This window comes from Nelumbo lutea, chromosome 1 (assembly GCF_056320005.1).
Source record: "Nelumbo lutea isolate HS-2025 chromosome 1, American lotus-T2T, whole genome shotgun sequence".
Classification (NCBI taxonomy): Eukaryota; Viridiplantae; Streptophyta; class Magnoliopsida; order Proteales; family Nelumbonaceae; genus Nelumbo; species Nelumbo lutea.
In genome coordinates, this window is record NC_142684.1 from 36,199,539 (window position 1) to 36,219,266 (window position 19,728).

Consider the following 19,728-nt stretch of genomic DNA (forward strand, 5'->3'; position numbering starts at 1 on the left):
ATTTGAATGTGTACAATAATTAACTTAAAAGGTAATATATATTTACAAAATTTAAATTTAAATTATAATTTTGAACCATATAATGATAAACTATATATTAAGTTACTCAATTTAACCAATAAAGATAATACATATAAGTTTTAAATTATATATTATATTTATTAAAAATCGAATTAAAAAAAAAACATGTTTGTAAAGAAAAAACAGATTTCACGAATAAACCCTAAAACCACCAAAAATCAGAATCGGCTTTCACAAGATAGATTCTAATTCCAAAATCTTAAAATCTGACGTTTACGATGTAAGTTCCAAATTTTATCATAAAACCGAACCACACTAACCCATGCTCCTTGTTTATGTTGACGCTTTGCCGGCCTCTGCAAGGCTCGATCATTCTGGGTTTCGCTGAATTCCACGGCAATCCAACCGTGTATGAAATTGAAGAAATACACAGCCAGCCAGCAGGTCTACTTATTATCCCTTATTATTATTTAGGGTTTATGAAGTGACTGTTGAACATATTTTGACTCTCTCAATATAGTAAAAGACCCCAAAGCATTTTTTAACAGAATAAAAAGGAGATTATTTATTATTTTGTAAAGCCTATAAAATTAATTAATTTAGGAGCACATGTACTGTTTTCTATATTTGGCGAGTTTGCAGGGTGCATGATTAGAATGGAGAGAGAAAGAGGGGGAAAGAGAGAGAGAGAGAGAGGTTCTATATTGTGGGAAGCCAAGCAAATGACATGACTCACTTCTCTATGTTTTAATAGTACACAAATTAAAAGCGTAGGCTGTACTTCCTCTGCTGCAAATCTTGGCCCTACGATCAACCGCTAGGTCCAAACCTGGACCGCGAACATCTCGTTCTCCGCGTCCATCTTACAATCTCACACGTAACGCTTGAAATCTGCCAACCTTTTCCCCTCCCCAACTCCAAAGTTTTTACATTCATTTCTTCTTCTTTTTCCTCCCTCTCTCCTTCTGATTCAGCCCTATTCATCGAAGTGAAATGCTTTCACTTCGCCGGTTCGATTTGTTTTCTTTTATTCTTATTCATTTCTTAAAGTAAAATTAATAGAAGGTACGTCCTCCATCCTTTGATCTAATTTAATGGGATGACTAATTTCTTATAAGTTAAGCAACGGACTAGGCAGTTACCACCACCACGGCCCAAATCCACAAAAAAAAAAAAAGTTTAGAAAGGGAAGGGCGAGATGCCAGAGTGTCATATTCCGATATTCGGATATATGACGACACGTCCATATATGTTCAATAACATATATACAAATAGATATCCATGAATAACACACCAGAAGAGACAGTCTAGAAAAAGGAAAAGGAAAAGTAAAAGCAGGTTAAAAGAGGGACCCTCACGTGAACAAGGTCGATTCTGTGTGGGTGTGGATAAACTACATCCCTCGTCTATAAGTAATTAATAATTTCTCAAGGATAAATACTTTATTTATTTATTTATAAAATCTAATAATTTTTTTATTGGGGGTAATGGATCCCAATAAATCTTAGTCCTCTTCTGTTTTGTTAATGTGTTTATGTTTTCGGTCTTATCCATTCTTTAGGAGAGTATCAATTACTTGAATAATCAATATTCTTTAAAAATTAATTTCCATAAAATACATTATGAAAACATAGAAAATGAATTACTCAGTTGACCAAGTTACCCTCATCAGATACCAACAAATCAACAGGATTATGAGAATGGGAGTTGATATTTGTAAAAACTTAACCGACAAATCCCAATGCAGATCCAAAAATTTTACGAAAAACAAAAAAGAAAATAAGGCCTAATTTAATTTTTCACGGACGGGCTGTGTTAATAACTGACAAGGGCTTTTAATGGGGGACGAGGAGAGAATGAACAATAATGAAATGACAAATATGCCCTTTCACTTTGCCACTAAATAGCAATAGTGGCAATTAATGCCAATAAATAAATCTCCACAAGGAAGGACAATTTGGTAAACCAAAATGTCCCGGCGCCCTCTCAAGAAGTAAATGAATCGAGGTTGTAATTAAGGAGGGATTTATGGTCAATAAAATATTAACTCAATTGGCCATGCATATATATATCCATGAGCATGCGTGATTGTCAAGTTCTCGAGATCGAATCTGCCCACCCCACAATGTTTTACAGTACATCTCCCTCGTGTATTGAGAATATCTATCTCCCAATGATAACATCATCATCATTTCGGATATTATCATCGAAAGATATTCTCAATACACAGCGGGGCTGATTTGAGCTCCAAGTTCTCAACTATAGTGTGTGTCTTCTTTAACTAGACAAGTGAATGGGTCTGTATGCACGATGGAATGTAGGATGCTTGGTCACATGCAGATGCTTAAGAGTGGGGCCCTACACAGTCAATGTGTATGTGTTCCACCTAGGATATCATATTCATATCTTCTCCAACTATGTTAATATTTTAGCATGCATCATGACCATGCAATATCAGCCACCCGATTTGTCCATTTCCTTAGCTTCGTCATGAAATTCATGATTATCTAGCCATAGATGATAGATTGAATTGAATGATTGACATCCTGGACTGTACTGGCTTCAAAATTCCCCACGTGGGACCTATTGGATGGTGACATCTGGATTACTGTTTATGATGAGATGGTATATATATATATATATATATTTGCTACATGCTAGCTAGCTGGAAGATGGCCTTATCTTTTAGGTTCCATTTAAAGGAACCCTTTGATCTGTATTTCTGATTATTTCTGAATGTATGTATGGGTGCGCATTCCTGCATGAAATAGTCACTGTTTCATTTAATTTTTATTAATTTTCAGTCAAATGAAACTGAACTCTCAGAAGTCAGATCCCCCATAGTATCATATCAAAATGCTACGACTGTGTATTTCTGGATGAGGTCAAACTTGGTAATAAGAACAACAGGAATGGGCATTTGCTGTCGACAAATGGTTGAATAAGAGGGAGCTTGCTTGGTTTTTTAAGTCACAACCTAGGATTTCAGTTCTCATCAAGATTTTAATTAGGTTCTTCGTTGATTTTATTTATTTATTTTTCATATTTTAATCCCGCTCTCTCTCTCTCTCTACTTCCTTCTTCTCCAACCATGGTAGGGGTCTAGATTCTAGAGTAGCTAGGTTGATTTCATTTCCTAGGTCTTCTGATAAAGTGTATTTCACCGACTGTAATTATCTGCAAAAAGCCTGTTTGCTTTCCATCGTGTGTTAATATATACAAGCGCAAGACTCTCTAGTGTCTATATATAGGAATTTGAGGGTGGGAATTGCGATCGTTGTGGCTGTGGTCTTTTTAAAATTTCGAAGTGAAAACAACGGGAGAGAGACGACAGACAACACACACCAGTGAGTCGATCACCAGGGAGAGAGAGAGAGAGAGAGAGAGAGAGAGAGAGAGTAGACATCGGCCATGGTTGAAGGTGTTTGTTTTGTCGTTTTAGTTGGTCTGCTTGGAGCGGCTTTGGGTCTCGTCTTCAACCATTTCCTTCCGTTGTTGTTGAAGCTCGGTGTTGCTCCAAGGGGCACTTTTGGGTGGCCTTTATTTGGTGAAACCCTTAGCTTCTTGAAGCCGCATGCTTCAAATGCTCTGGGAACCTTTCTTCTGGACCACTGTTCTAGGTGATGAAATACTGCAGTTTTCAGTGTTTTCTACAACAGCAACTGATGAATTATATTTCTAGCTAGCATCTAATTCAATTTGGTGAAGGGATTTAATTTCAAAATCATATTGATCAGTGTTTTCTTCCTAGCTTCTACTTTTTTTTTTTATGTTCTTCTGGTAATTAATATATGGGATTTTAATTTTGTTCTTCAAAAAGAAGAAATCGATGATGGAGGAAAGCACCATGGGAATCTAATAGGAGGAAGGTTATGGATTTGCAGGTATGGGAAAGTATTCAAATCCCATTTGTTCTTCTCTCCTACAGTGGTGTCATGTGATCAGGAGCTGAACTACTTCATTCTTCAAAATGAAGACAAGCTGTTCCAATGTAGCTACCCAAAGCCCATACATGGAGTACTTGGGAAATCTTCCTTGCTTGTGGTGGTGGGCGACACACACAAGAGGCTGAGGAACGTAGCTCTGACACTGGTCAGCACAACAAAATCGAATCCCGAGTATCTCAACGACATAGAGAGGACAGCCATTCATATATTAGATTCATGGAAAGGCAAACAAGTAGTCAGCTTCTGCGAAGAGGCTAGAAAGGTAATCCAGATTCCAGAATATATATATGTATATAATATATAATACGAAGCCAAAGAGAAAGAATCGGAACCAATTCTATCTCATATGAAGTTGGTGAACTCGACAAATAACTAATTAAAACTGCTAACTTCGATGCGTGATTGTAAATTACCGATTGAGACAGGGAATTCATAGACCTAACGTTGTCTTGTGTGATTTTTGTGTACACTGCAGTTTACATTTAACGTGATAGTAAAGCAGGTCCTTGGGTTAACACCAGATGAGCCACGAACAGCAGAAATCCTGGGAGATTTCCTTGCTTTCATGAGAGGACTCATCTCTTTTCCGCTCTTCATCCCTGGAACGCCATATGCAAGAGCTGTTCAGGTAATTAAACCCAATTAACCTCCTCCGTCTTTTGTTTCTTTTTCTTTTTTCCTTATATTTTTATTTCATGATCAGCCTTCATTTCCAGTTCCAGATCTTGGCATAATGCTGCTTTGCATTATAGCAATTTTGGGGTGTTAATTTTTGCCACCAGTACGCTTTTTCAGCCTTTCTTTTTTGACAAAAGGGAAGTTGTGACCAACTTTTGGTCTCCCTTTACAGGCTAGAACTAGAATATCCTCCACTATCAAAGCAATCGTTGAAGAAAGAAGAAGAAACGGTGGTAACTCCAACAAAAATGGTGATTTCCTTGAGATACTCTTATCGGTGAATAACTTATCAGAGGATGAGAAAGTGAGCTTTGTTCTGGATTCTCTGCTGGGTGGCTACGAAACTACTTCTCTTTTGATGGCCATGGCAGTGCAGTTTCTAGCTCATTCACCAGCTGCACTGGAACAATTAAAGGTAACATCCTTTCCATCTTATCATCTTGTACTGAGAAATATTCCATCACGGATAAGGACACCATAGTATTCAAGTTTGACTCGTCTAATAAATTAAACCATAAATAAATAAAAACTTGTGTTGAATATATCATTGCAATGCAGCTAGAGCAACAAAACATCAGAAGCATCAAGAAGCATGGAGACGAGTATTTGAACTGGGAAGATTATAAGAAGATGGAATTTACCCAGAATGTAAATGAATCCTTCTTGCTTTTTCTAATTCCATTCCTACTTTCACTGGTCTATTTCCAATGATGGGTATACTTCGTATTTCTGTGTTTCCTTTTTCTTTTATAATTATTGCAGGTTATTAATGAGGCTCTCAGATGCGGGAACATTGTCAAATTTGTCCACCGAAAGGCTCTCAAGGATGTCAGATTTAAAGGTTTTTTCTCCACCTTTGGACGATTTATATTTACATACACATGCTCTCTCTATGCTTTATAGTTTTTGCACTTTGCGTACAATCATGAATGCCTGAGGGTATTATATACTTTATTTGCTGTGTGTTCTGTGTATTACTTATTATCTATTAAAAGGAAACCAAATAAATAAAATAAATTTTGGTGGTTTTTCCTTCATGAGTTTCATCAGATTATGTAATTCCGTCCGGTTGGAAGGTCCTACCAATCTTCAGTGCAGTACATTTAGACCCATCTCTTCACGGAAGTGCCCTTCAATTCGATCCTTGGAGATGGGAGGTATTAACTCTTCTCTGCAATACTGCAACTTTTCTTTTTCTCCTTCCACATTATTTTGATTCATTCAAAGATTTTACAATCTCCCTCTCTCTCTCTCTCTCTCTCTCTCTCATAGAACGCTGGCCAAACATGCAAGAAATTTATGCCCTTTGGCGGAGGGCCAAGATTCTGCCCAGGATCTGAGCTTGCTAAAGTAGAAACTGCATTTTTCCTCCATCACCTCGTACTCACTTACAGGTAATTAAGTTATTATCTTCAGTGATTTAGATAGAGAAGCTTCAGCTCAGAATGATAGCTGTCGTGTATTTTTGGCTACTTATAGATGGAGGACCGAAGGCGATGACCAACCAATGGCGTATCCATACGTTGAGTTTCAAAGTGGGTTGCAACTAAGAGTGGACCCAATTTTATCGAATCGTCAGGTTAACTAGTCTTCTCATGTAATAAGAGTGTCCGAGTGTGGTTGACTGGTTGGGGGGTTGGGCTTGAAAATTGAGACCTGACACACAAAACTCCCTGACCTTGTGGGTTGTAGCATGTCTTTACCTCTTCTTTAGTAAGTAGAAATAGGGATCATAGATAGGTGGTGGCATTGTGTATTTCACCAAGATGAAAGAGAAAGACAAGACCACTCTCGTCTCGTGTCGACTGTCCGTCTACTGTCTGTCATGGCTCGAGATATGTAATCAAAATGCTTATTATAATATATATAAATATAAAATAGGTATAGAAATAAATTTCTTTTTCTTATATAAAAGCAGATTTCATCTATATGCCACGTGCCTCTTGAGTTGTTGTTTGCTGACTGTGTGACGAGTTCGTATGTCTCGATTACGAGTACGTTGACCTGCTGATGTAAAATCCCGAAAAAACTCAACACTCCCCGGCTGTGCCCTTCTGTGCGTGGCTCGAGAAACAGCATAAATTTTCTCTGACCTATGATTTTGACGCCATTCCGCCAAGGTGAAAAGATCTGTTCAACCGCCGGTAATCCACTAATCCAATCGTGGTCTGAGTCTGACGTGGCTAATTGTACGCCTCCTGCAAGATCATAAACCATTGAGATGCGATGAAGGCCACGATTTTGATCAAGTCACCTCAAAATTTTGGGATGCTGGGCCCACCATGAGATCTTTTAAATCATCCAAAATTTACAGGTATTTTAACGAAAATGTTGTTAAGTGTAAAACCACGTGGCTAACAAGATGTGCCAATCCACTTGACGAACAGTCCATCCTTCCAAGTTCCAACCGTAGTCCGTGGATATCGAAACCAAGCCACGCGCAGCTCATGTTCCAACGGCGTCGGCGAAGGGTCTTTCGCTTCGCCCTCCTGACCAATAAGATGTTGCCACGCGGTCAACTGTTTGGCCACATCACTACATCAGACCATGGATAGCTCACTGATACTTCTCTCGCCGTTGAGTTTGCATGTTTCCTATTTTTGTCCTTGCGAGTAATTACCATTTACAATCCTGATGTGAAAGGACAACAACAACCTTGACATGGACTACGATTATAGATGGGGCACAAACACAATCAGAATCCGTCCCACACTCCGACTAATGTCATGAAAGCGCAAACGGATTTTATTCAAGGTTTTTAAAACCGATCCGGTCAGAGAGGTCCAGTTACCGGGTCAAATGGTTCGATCGTTCGGTTTTGACAAAAAAAAAATTAAAAATGGTTAAAACTGTTGAATGGTTTAAATGGTTCAACCACTCGGGTCAGCAATTTGCTGACCAAATCAATGGTTTTTTGTAAAAATCCGGTTTTGGGGAAAAACATAACCGATCACTGGTTCCCAGTTTTTTCAGTCCAATCCGGTTTTAAAAACCATGATTTTATTTGCTCATATTCAAAGGTGTATCGGAAAGACAATTTTAATAGACGTATTGGGATATATTTTGGATACGCATGAATATAGATGAAAAATCAAGATATGCATAAATATGTTAGGAAATTCAAATAAATCATCAAAGATATATATTATTAACAATACTTACAAGTTTTATATGATTGTAAATAAGTCATTTAAATGTAAAAAACCATAATTTAATGCTTATATAAAATGTGACATATTGAGATATAATTAGTAACCGTTGAAAAATGATAGAATAACTGAAATGTGAAAAAAAAACAAAAAAAGAACTAAAATGTGAATGTATATACATCAATTTTCAAATAACCAAAATAATTATCTTAATTTTTATTAGTATATAAATTTTAATAATTGATTTCAGCATTTATTAATAAGTACCAATAAGAAAAGAGAAAATTGACTTAAAACTAAAAATGCATATAATTACAACAAACTAATTGGAGTGGTTTGGTAGCAAAATCATAGGCATTAAAATTTAGTGACTAAGTTTTAAGTCTTGCTATTGTTAATATTTGTATTTTTTTTATACTAACAAAACGTAATTAATGAGAGAGAATCATTAATTAACAGAATTAATGAGAGAATTGTAATTAGGCACTAAAATTCAAACTTAAATTTAAATTTTCCTTAAATATAGGAGTAATTAACTAATTAATGAAGAGGTTAGACTTAAATACAGGAGTAATAAAGGACATTAATGAGAGAGATGCAGTGTTAAATATAAATTAATGAATTTAATAGAATAAGGGGTATTGAAACATTTCGGTTTATATTGGCCTGTTTCAGGCTTGCATCGATTTGTATAGATCCAAAACAGCTCGATATGGGCCCATATTGGCCAATACATACGAAAAAAAAAAATAGAACACATGATTTTTACACGTTTCGTGTATCGCTTTCTTATCGGAACGATAAGACCTGATACAATGTGATATTTTAAGCCTTGTCCCATTCATCCGGTGAATTGGATGAAGGTTTGTACACTCAAAGTCAATGGGGGGGGGTTTGTCAAGTTGGGATGGAAAATTAGTATCAACAAATGAAACCTTTGGGATGAAAGTGGTGAGTTGCAAATACTTACCTAAATGTAAATTTTGGGATGTCGAGACAAAAAAGGGTATCTTTTGGTCATGAAGAGGTATTCTTGCATCAAAGGAACTTATCAGAGTAGGAATGGGTTGGAAGATTGGTAATGGAAATTTGGTCAATTTCTGTTAAGACATGTGGGCAGGATATTCCCCTATTTTGGATGATGTTAAACCCTAAAAGTATCTCAAATTTAAAAATGTTAGTTAGCAGTGTGATTGATCATGATAGAAATGTTTGGAAGGAAGTCCTTATTCGATCTTTGGTGCCTGATCTTGTATGGCATCATATTAAACCTATAATAATTCCCTTGAATAATATCAAGAATGAAACAATTTGGAAGTTGTCTTCGGATAGGAAGTTCTCTATTATTTCAACCTATAATGAGGAGTGTCGAATTAACGGAGGCTCTGGAAATTTGTATGGAAGTCTGAAAAGTATTTGAAAATTGAAAGTCCGTCCAAAGATTAAAGGTTTTTTCTTCTTTCTTTTTAGTGGCAAACTACTCACAAAGGATAAGCTTATTGTGAGAGGTCTTAATATTAAGTTATTAACCCTAATTGTAGATTTTGTGGTGAGGATGAAAATATTGATCATCTATTCATTAAATGCAACTTATTTAAGCAAATATGGATGATTGTTAAAACCATGCTTCTATTGCCTATTGAGAGTGATACTTTATTTAGGCAGTGTTTGGTATAACTTTTGTTTATTTGACAAATGGTTTCATGTCATCATCATGTCGGTATTTGTCCCATCATGCTACTTCGTATGCCTATTTTTATCCATCAATACAAAGGTATTTATTTTCTATTCCGCTTATGTGGCGCCTAATGGTGCCTAGTGGCGTCTAACTGTCAACAAATACTAGAAAAACGTTTATCAACCACTTTTTCTTGGTTTTGAAGATAAATCAAGTACAAACATTTATTTAATAAACAGAAGTAATATCAAACATATACTTAATTTATGGTGGACCATAATTGCTAAAGATCAAGGTGGAAATAATGATAAGTTGTTTAGAGAGAAACTTGCAATTATTCTTTGGTTTATCTCCAAAAATAGAAATGAGAAATGGTTTAGCAATAAGGCCTCTCACCCTCAAATTATTATCAATAGAGCTTTGAACTATTTGATTGAGATCAAGAATTATACTCTTGCTGAAGTCAAGGATTGTTCTAAATAATGGAAGACAATTGTATGGTCTCCCCCCAACCCTAAGATGATTAAAGTCAATTTTGATGCTTTCCATAGATAGGACAGTTGGTGCTCCATTGCATGTATTGCTAGGAATCACTTGGGAGCTACTCTCAATCTTAAGGCTTACTTCATTGGTTATACATTGATTAATTTAGCCGACGTTAGGGGTGTCCACGGTTTGGTTAATCAAACCATGGGCAACTTTTGTAAACCGAATTGGTACTATCGGTTTTTCCATTTCCCCAAACCGAAATTGAACTAGTACCACCAATTAACTGGTCTGTCGGTTTTAGTTTTTGACTGATTCGGTTTTTTGGTATTTTAGTTTTTTTATATTTATAATATATATTATCTAAATATATGTATAATATTATATTATAAATAATAAATGATATATAATATATTTATAAATATAATATATGTATATATTTATATATATATATATAATGAATTAATATTTATATATAATATATAGAAAATATGTGACATATATTAAAAATGTATATATAATATACATATAAATATATATACTAGTCGGTTCGGTTAACCGCCAGTTTTTTTGTAGGTTAACTGAAAACTGAACCGGTCCTTGTTTTTCAAAAATACCGAACCAAAACCAAACTGATCAGTTCTGATGGAGGGTGATTTGGCCCGACCTCATAATAAGGGGACACGTGGACATGACTCGACATTGGTGACAACTCGGCATAGCCAGCTCGCTACAAAGTGATACTCCACTACCCCGAACTAAGGGTTCTTCCAACTGAAATCATCCTGAGCTAAGGGCACCTTGGTACCAGGTCACGACACCAGTACATCAATTCGAGGTAGAAACCAGCTCGAGTATACCGATCTGCCATCAATATAACCCCGAAAGTCACTCCAATGGTTCTCGAATTTTGCAGGATCACGCCTCGTAACAACTAAGCATTATCTCCCTGTCTAATTCGGGCGGAAGTGATTAACCTTATCAACTGATAATGTTATCTCCAGTTAATGCGGAAACATATTCTATCATGGCAATGATCTCGGAACTACAATGCGAAGCCTGCGAGGACTCCATTATATAAAGGCCTCCCTCCAGGGGCCCAAGGTACGCACGCAATTACTGCTTACTAGATCTCTTGCTTTCTAATCACTTTAAGCTCGCACATACTGACTTAAGCATCGAAGCGACCTCACCAGGTAAGCACCCCCGGGTTCTCTGATTCTTTCTATGCAGATTCTTCAAGTCCGTCGTTTACTGGGAGCCAAGTCACCTCCAGCTAGGAGTAGCCAGATTGCATCGCATCAATTGGCGATGCCTGTGAGAACCGCTTCAAAAATCCCTTTTCCACAAAACATCTCATATCCAGCTTCCATGGCATCTTCCAGTAACGCCGGACGCAGCACTGACATGAATGTCTCCGGGAGCCAACTCCATGTCCCAACCGTGTGCATTGGACAATTCATCGTACCCCTCTCTGTAGAGGTCCCCACACTGAATGTGCCTCAAGTCATTGCATCGGTGAACGTGCCACTCCCTCCTACAGTGGGTACGACCTTCGTAGAGCCCTCTATTATTCCCCCGGTGGTAGGATAGAATCAACTCAACGACCTGGTTCACTGCATGCAGGCCCAAATATAGCAGGCTTCAGTTGTACTGGTAGCAGGTCCTCCACCATGTTTATCAGTAGCAGTACCAGCAACAGTTCCTTCCACTGCTGCAGAATCAACAACCGGTTCCACCTCGGCATCCAGCCACGCAGCAAACCAAGCCTCGCCGCAAGAGTGAACGCCCCCCTCTCCAGGGAGAGACCTCCCAAATCCATAACCTTCTGGGAAGTCAAGTCTCATCCCGCGGCTTGAGGGAGAGACAGATTACTCCTCCCACCTCGTAGCAAGTAAATAGGTCGGGAGACACCCAGCCCACCAGGCCCACTTTACCTCGGCCTTCACAGTTCGAAGTTCCACTCGCGGAAAACCGGTTTGGGGCTCTGGCCGCAGACTCTAGACAAGGCCCTTCAATCCATAGCAGCCGCCGCTAGCAGTCTGAGCAACTGCCAATTGGAACAGTGCCTGACAACACTGATGCTAGTAGCACTAATGCGGAGCCGATAAAGAAGCAGCAAAGGCGACGCTACAGAGATCGCTAAGCAACAGTCCAGAACTTCCCTGAACTGCATAAAGGAAAAGAAGAGGCAAGCTCAGGGACCGTGAAGACCACTATGCTCCTTTTTGTGTCATCTCCTCTATCTCCTGAACTCTTAGCCACCCCAGTGGAAAAGGATTTCAAGGTACCTCCCTTAGACAAGTATGACAAATCGTTCGATCCAAACGACCATGTAGATTCATTTCAATCTCAAATGTACCTGGCCAGAGTAGATGAATCCTGCATGTGCGTTGCTTTCTCCACAACTTTTATGGGGGTAGCTCTTACATGGTATAGAAACCTTGCGCCCGGGACAATCAAGAGTTGGGCGTAGTTCGTGCAGATTTTCACCTTGCACTTCATCACTAGTGAGAGGTGCCTGAGGTCACAGGAAAGCCTACTCGGAATAGTCCAGAGGGAGGGAGAATCTATCCGGAGCTACATCAAGAGATTCAACGATGCATGTTTGCAAACTCTCAATCTAGATCCTGCTGTAAGACTTACAACTGTAAAGAGAGGAATCACCCACAAGGAATTCAAGTGGCATGTGGTCGCCAACAAACCCAAAGACGTTACTAAGTTCCTCAAGCTCGCCGACCAGTTCATCAGAACAGAGGTGTTGGACAGTTTTGTATGCCCTTAACTTCAATCAGAATGATGTACTTTATGAGTTTATTGTAAATGAATAAAAGTGCATATTTGATTCATGTTCCCTTGGTATGTTTCTGTGTAATACCCTTAAACTGGACACTTAATGAGACTCGTGTTAGTTTAGAATGTTCACAGCTAGTGGGTCGGTCTAGGGAGACCTATCCTAATAAGGCTGACACTGTTGTGCCACCAAGTTGGTTGGGGTGGCCTGTCTCAGCTGCCAAGGTGAGATCCTAGACACATACAGTGTAGGATTAATTGAATATTTGAACTGGACTAGATTTCCAGTATTGCCCTGGACCTTGGAGATTAATGGGCAAAACTGGAAAGTTACACCCGACCCCTAGACTCGATTATGATACTGCACTAGGTGTCAGATTGGGTTGTCTTTGATGTACCAATCAGTGAGATCCTTAGCGGGGGTCAAAACCTAGGTATGTTGGGACAGTCTGATAATTCATCTGAGTGGGTGATTATAGTGACAAGATCAACCCCTTTGTCGGACAAAGGTAATGATTAGAGATGCACTCTCACTGATGGAAACTAAGACTGTCGGCAGCCGATTTCAATCGTTGAGATTTGTTTTTGCAAAATATATTTTATATAAAATATAAAAGTATATATATATATATATTATGGTTTCTAAAATATTTGCAAAAGGTTTAAGCAGAGAGTGCAACACTGTTTCTTGCAGCCGAGGGAGAGGTCCTCTCTTGTCGGGCAGTGTTTGATGATTATGGGCTGAGAGGTTAAGTGTAAGACCATTGAGGGTAATACTTGATGGGCTAATCTTGCATCTGCCCACAGTCCCTGGATGTTACAAGGTGGTTTGGCCCAGGGACCACTTAGGGTAAGTGTTGGGCCCATAGAGCCCATTTGATGGGTTTCAGGGGGTGCACTGTCCATAGCAGTGTATTCAGCCAGGCCTTATAACAAAGGCTGGGCCAAATCCATATGGCTGATGTGTAGATCAATGCTTGGGTCCCACGCCATACAAGGAAGCCCAACTGGGTAGCAGTTAGGAAGGCTAAGTGAGCACATGAGCTTAATGGTTCTAAAGCCCATTTCGAACTGGACTAATTTAATAAGTTAAATATGGGCGAATTCTGGGATTGGATCAGCTGATAGGATTGGGCTTTGACCCTATCCACTTAGAGAGTCTAAGATCTAAATAAGATTTAGATCTGGAAGCCTCCTAATGTGATTAGGAGAAGGCTGATCTAATCTGCAGATAAGATAAGGGTTCTCCCTTATCACTTAAAGAGACTATTGATCAAAATATGATTTGAATCAGCAACTCCTAATGGGATTAGGAGCTGATCCCTTTAAGCTTATAAAAGGAGCAGGGGGCGACAACCTTTAGAGATTGATGATCTTTCACATTCTCTTTAGAGTTGAAATCACAGAAGAAAGATTTCTACAATCCTTGCGAAAATCTTTCTTGCCGCCTCCTTCCTGCAGCCGCCAGACATCCAGTTTGATCTCCAACTCTGTGAGAGAAAGCAAGATTTGATCTTGACATCAATTCTTTGAGAAAGAATTGATAGGAAGCTATGCTCATGTGCCATCCTGCTATTTCTTGCGAAGGATAGAGTTCTTGGAGAAGAACACTGCTGATTCTGCTCCATCCTACACTACGCCATCTTCAGTGGGAGCAGTCTTTGGATCCTTCCTTGGGCATGAACACCTTCGTTGGGAGATATTATTTTTCCGTATCAGGTATAATCTTCTCGTACTCCTTTTGGTTCAGATATGGTTTAGTTTATGGTTCAAGATTGATCATTGAAAATATGATTTTCTAAATAGGGAATGCGATTCCTAGTTGAAGGGAGAGAAAAATTTTTGAAATTCACCCCCTTTATTCCGCAAAGTTTGGGCGTCCATACGATGGATCTCTCATCTTCTTCAAGAGGAAGAAATGAACTAGAAGAGTGAGAATCCACTAGAGAAGAGGAAAAGAGAAGGTGAGACCTCAACCAAAGAGGACAACAAGAGAAAGAAGGACGAGCCAGTTTGAGGAGGAAAACTGAATCAGCCTTTCTGAGCTCCTCAAGCTGAAAGAACAAATTACACTCCCTTGAACGCAAAGCGAGCAGAAATCCTCATGGCGATCAAGGATGCTTCTTACGTGAAGTGGCCACCTCAGATGAGAGGAGATCCAAACACAAGGAACAAACATGTATATTGCCACTTTCACAGAGATCATGGTCTTAGCACCGAAAATTGTAAGAACCTCCGTGATGAGATAGAAGAACTCATCCATTGCGGATATCTGAAAAACTTTGTATTAAATGATAATAAAAATCAAACAAGTTGGTAGGGGAAGCAAGGTAGAGATGCTCCCGAATCCAGCAATAGGCAAAATGAGCAGCCATAGAGACAACTGCCCAAAGAGAGGCCAGTTCAGCTGCAACAAAAGCATCAGCTCATGAGATAGAAACAGAAGAACAAAACCTTTTGAAGCGATCGAGGTTAGAAGAGCCTATTTTCTTCACCGAGGATGATGCACGCGGAGTCCAGTTTCCCCACGATGACGCACTCATCATAAAGATTAGAACTAATGATTTTGAGGTGAAGCATGTCCTGGTCGACTCCAACAGCTTTGTGGACATACTCTTCAAGGACGCATTCGACAAGCTGCAGATCCAGGAAAGTGACATCAAGCCTGTGAACACTCCCTTGGTAGGTTTTAGCAGAGAGGAAGAAGTTAGGCCCCTGGGAAGAGTTACAGTACCTGTGAAGGTCAGTACCTGGCCTAACATAGTGAGATTCAACCACACTTTCTTAGTGGTCGCAACTCCCTCCCCGTACAATGTCATAATAGGTCGGCCTATCACCTACAGTCTACGCGCAATGGTGTTCACCTATTATTTGGCTATGAAGTTCCCCACGGACTTCTTTGTTGGGGTAGCGCAAGGCGACCAGCTCGAGTCTCGCAAATGCTATGTCGCTGCCCTCAAAGGGAAAGCCAAGGCAGCAGACGACCTCGAGTTGGAGTGACCTACGGAGTACCATGAGGAGCGAGCTTCGCTAATAGAAGAGACGACCTCTATACCCATTTCAGTAGAAGATCAACCAAGACTCTCCAAATTGGTGCTTTGATTGAGGAGCCTCTACATTCTCAGTTGGTAAGCTTCTTACTTTGAAACTTAGATGTTTTCGCATGGTCAACGGCAGAGATGCCCGGCATAGACCCTAGAATAATCACTCACAAGTTGAACATTGATCCTGTAGTTAGGCTCGTTAGACAGAAGAAACGCAACTTAGCCCTAGAGCACTGGAGAATAGTTGACGAAGAGGTCGGGAAACTCCTTGCAGCCGATTTCATCAGGGAGGTCCATTACCCGAGCTGGGTGGCTAACCCCATTCTGGTAAAAAAGGCCAATGGTAAGTGGTGCATGTGCGTCGACTATACCGACCTGAATCGAGCTTGCCCAAATGACTGCTTTCCACTTCCAAAAATTGACCGTTTAGTGGATGCGACTTCAGGGCACGAGCTGCTAAGTTTCCTAGATGCTTATTCGGGCTACAACTAGATCAGGATGGACCCTACCGATGAGGAAAAAATGGCCTTTATAACCGAGCTCGGCCTGTACTGTTACAAGGTCATGCCCTTCAGACTGAAAAATGCTGGGGCAACATTCCAAAGACTTGTAAACCGATTGTTTAAGCCGTTGATTGGCAAAAAAGTAGAGTGTTATGTAGATAACATGGTCGTCAAAACTCAATTTTCAAATGATTTAATAAAAGACTTATATTGTGTTTTTCAAATTTTTTGCAAGTACAATATGAAATTAAATCCCAATAAATGCGTCTTCGGTGGTATCGAGGCCAACCCTGAGAAGATTAAGGCAATCCTAGACATGAGACTGCCTCGTAAATTGAAAGAGGTTCAGAGGTTGAGCGGTCGTATAGCCACTCTGAGCCGTTTCATGTCTAAATCGGCAGATCGCTGCCTGCCTTTCTTCAAGGCAATCAAAAGAAGCAAAGACTTTGAATGGACCGAAGAGTACCGACTAGCTTTCAATGAGCTCAAAAGATACCTTGCCAGCATCCTAGTTTTGACCCGACCCGAGGAGGGAGATATTTTGAAGCCGTACCTCTCCGCGAGTGACAAGGTAGTCAGCTCAGTACTAATAAAAGAAGTAGATTGGGTTCAACGACCCATCTACTATGTTAGCAAAGTTTTGTAGGACGCAAAAACGAGATATCCAGAAATTGAAAAAGTTGGCGTACACGCTAGTCATTGCAGCTCGGAAGCTTCGGCCATACTTCCAGGCTCATACCACTGTCGTCCTCACCAACAAACCTCTGAGGCAAGTCTTGCTCAAGCCTGAGGTTTCCGATAGATTGACAAAGTGGGCCATTGAACTTAGCGAGTATGACATCAAGTACAAGCCCCGAACTGCTATCAAGGCCCAAGCCTTAGCCGACTTTGTCGCAGAATGTACCTTCAGCTTTGTTGTCCCTGAGTTGATCGAGCCTAAGCATAGAGAAGAAGCTTCAACTAGTGCCGCACCTCTCTTTGTTGGAATGAACCCGACCTGGGATGAGGAGCCCTGGATCCTCCATGTGGACGACTCATCAAATCAGCAAGGTAGCGGTGTTGGAATCATTCTGTACGGGCCAAGCGGGGTGAAACTAGAGTATGTGCTTCGGTTCGAGTTCACTGCGTCCAACAATGACATAGAGTACGAAGCATTGATAGGTGGGCATGCCTTAGCAAACGAAGTACGAGGTAAACACCTCATTATCTACAGCGATTCCTAGCTCGTGGTCAACCAGGTCACCGAAGATTATGAAGCCCGCGAACCGGACATGGTCGCCTACCTAGCCAAAGTCAGAGAAGCTCTGCGTGATTTCTAGTCCTACTTCATCAAGCAAATCCCAAGGTCTGAGAACGCTGAGGCTGATGCCCTATCCCAATTAGCCAACACAAGCGACAACACCATGAGAATCGTGTACATAGAGAACTTACCTCGGCCTAGCATTCTCGAGGGGGCAGAGGAGGTCGCTCCTGTTGCATAAGCAAACCCGAGTTGGATTGATCCATTCGCGAGCTACCTGCTTCACGAGACCCTCCCTGTAGATCGTATTACCGCCAAAAGGGTAGAACGTTAGGCAGCCAAATACGTCATGATAGACAGATGACTATACCAAAGATCCTACACGATCCCTTATCTGCATTGCTTACGACCTTCCGGAGCTGAGCTTGTACTCTGTGACACTCATGAGGGTTTGTGCGGCGAACACCTAGGGAGCAGGGCTCTCGCCCAAAAAGTGCTACGATAGGGTTACTTCTGGCCAACGATGAAGACAGATGCGATTGAGTTCGTCAAAAGATGTGACAAATGTCAAAACCATGCCAACATCCACCACCAGCCCGCTACTGACCTAAAGTACCTCACCAGCCCATGGCCCTTCACACAGTGGGGAATCGACATATTTGGACCATTCCCGCCAGTGACAGGATAGAGGAGATTCCTAGTGATAGCAGTGGACTACTTCACGAAGTGGGTGGAGGTCGAACCTCTCGCGACGATCACAACATGAAGCATACAAAACTTCTTTTGGAGGAATATAGTTTGTCGTTTCGAACTACCTCGAGTGCTTATCTTTGACAACGACAAGCAGTTCAAAGACATAAAGTTCCAGAACTGGTGCAAAGACATGGGGATACAACAGAATTTCACCTCAGTGGCGCATCCTCAAGCCAACGACCAAGCGGAAGTCAAGAACAGAGCCATCCTTCACGGACTAAAGGCACGCTTAGCCCGAGCTAAAGGATTGTGGGTTGACGAGCTGCCCAACGTACTTTAGGCTTATCGGACCACTATGAAGACCGCCATGGGTGAGACTCCCTTCAACCTCACCTATGGCACGGAGGTAGTGATCCCAGCCGAGATCGAGGTGCCTATGCTACGCCTGGAGGCACACGACGAAGAAGCAAATGAGAGCAAGCTACGCACCAACCTCGACCTACTTGAAGAGGTACGGGACCCCGCATACATTAGGACTGCAATCTACCAGTAGATTGAGCCTGGTATTTGTAAGCTCGGACCAAATTGGGATGGACCCTACCGAGTAAAGTAGGTGCTCGGGGTAGGTACGTACGAGCTTGAAACCTTAGAAGGAGAACAGGTACCTCGGGCATGGAACATCGTTAACATAAGGAAATACTATCTATAATTTCCGAACTAGGGAGTGGACTGTGAGTCGCCCCCCCCAAGGCCTAAGGGCCAAGATGCCGAGCTAACAAAAAGACCTCAGCACCATATAAGTCCCAGTCGCCTCCTCGACATGGGCATATAAGACCCAGTCGCCTCCTCGACATGGGCGAACTCCAAAGGAGAGTGGACTATGAGTCGCTCCCTCATCCTAAGGGCTAAAAGCGTTGAAGCTCACAAAAGACCTTGGCACCATATAAGACCTAGTCGCCTTATCCGCATAGGTGAAGTACTTTTTATGCCCAAGGCATAGGCAGCTCGAGTATGAGCCCTATGATGCGTAGCTCGCTTCGGCATACAATAGGGTGAACTCGTCAAGGACAACCGACGTCTATTTAAGTAGCCCATGTGCAGACAGGTCGGGTATATACCCTACTACGTCACTCACCTCGGTGTACATCATGAAATTGCCCCTAAGTACTGGGCGATAGTTCGGGGTGACGACAATTGAGAAACCGCCCACTACGGTTGTCTAGCTCGATAGCTTAGTAATTCGGGGAAAAATCACTACAGTCAGAAAAGGTTAATTGCACAGAACTTAGAAAAAAAGTGTATTTCATTATAAAGAGTTCATTACAAAAAAAAAAAAAAACCAAGCTTGCAATCTCGAAGTACAAAGAACTATTTGGGGTACTCATCGCCCTCGCCTGAAGCCTTGACGGAAGAACCAGCCTTGTCATTGGCACCAGATTTGTCATCAGCACCGGCCTCTTCAATGTCAAGTAGCTCAGCATCGCTCTCCGCCTCAG

The 19,728-nt window shown here is 40.8% G+C and overlaps 1 protein-coding gene across 1 annotated transcript; it reads left to right on the forward strand.

The window, feature by feature from the left end:
* Positions 1-2,941: 2,941 nt before the first annotated feature.
* On the forward strand, positions 2,942-6,560 carry LOC148874275 (cytochrome P450 724B1-like). The gene is made up of 9 exons (XM_088969098.1): positions 2,942-3,641; positions 3,906-4,230; positions 4,444-4,596; positions 4,819-5,061; positions 5,205-5,294; positions 5,409-5,487; positions 5,697-5,803; positions 5,919-6,040; positions 6,126-6,560. Exons 1-9 carry the CDS (start codon positions 3,433-3,435, stop codon positions 6,232-6,234), a joined length of 1,437 nt encoding a protein of 478 aa, XP_088825224.1. The 5' UTR covers positions 2,942-3,432; the 3' UTR covers positions 6,235-6,560.
* Positions 6,561-19,728: the final 13,168 nt, after the last annotated feature.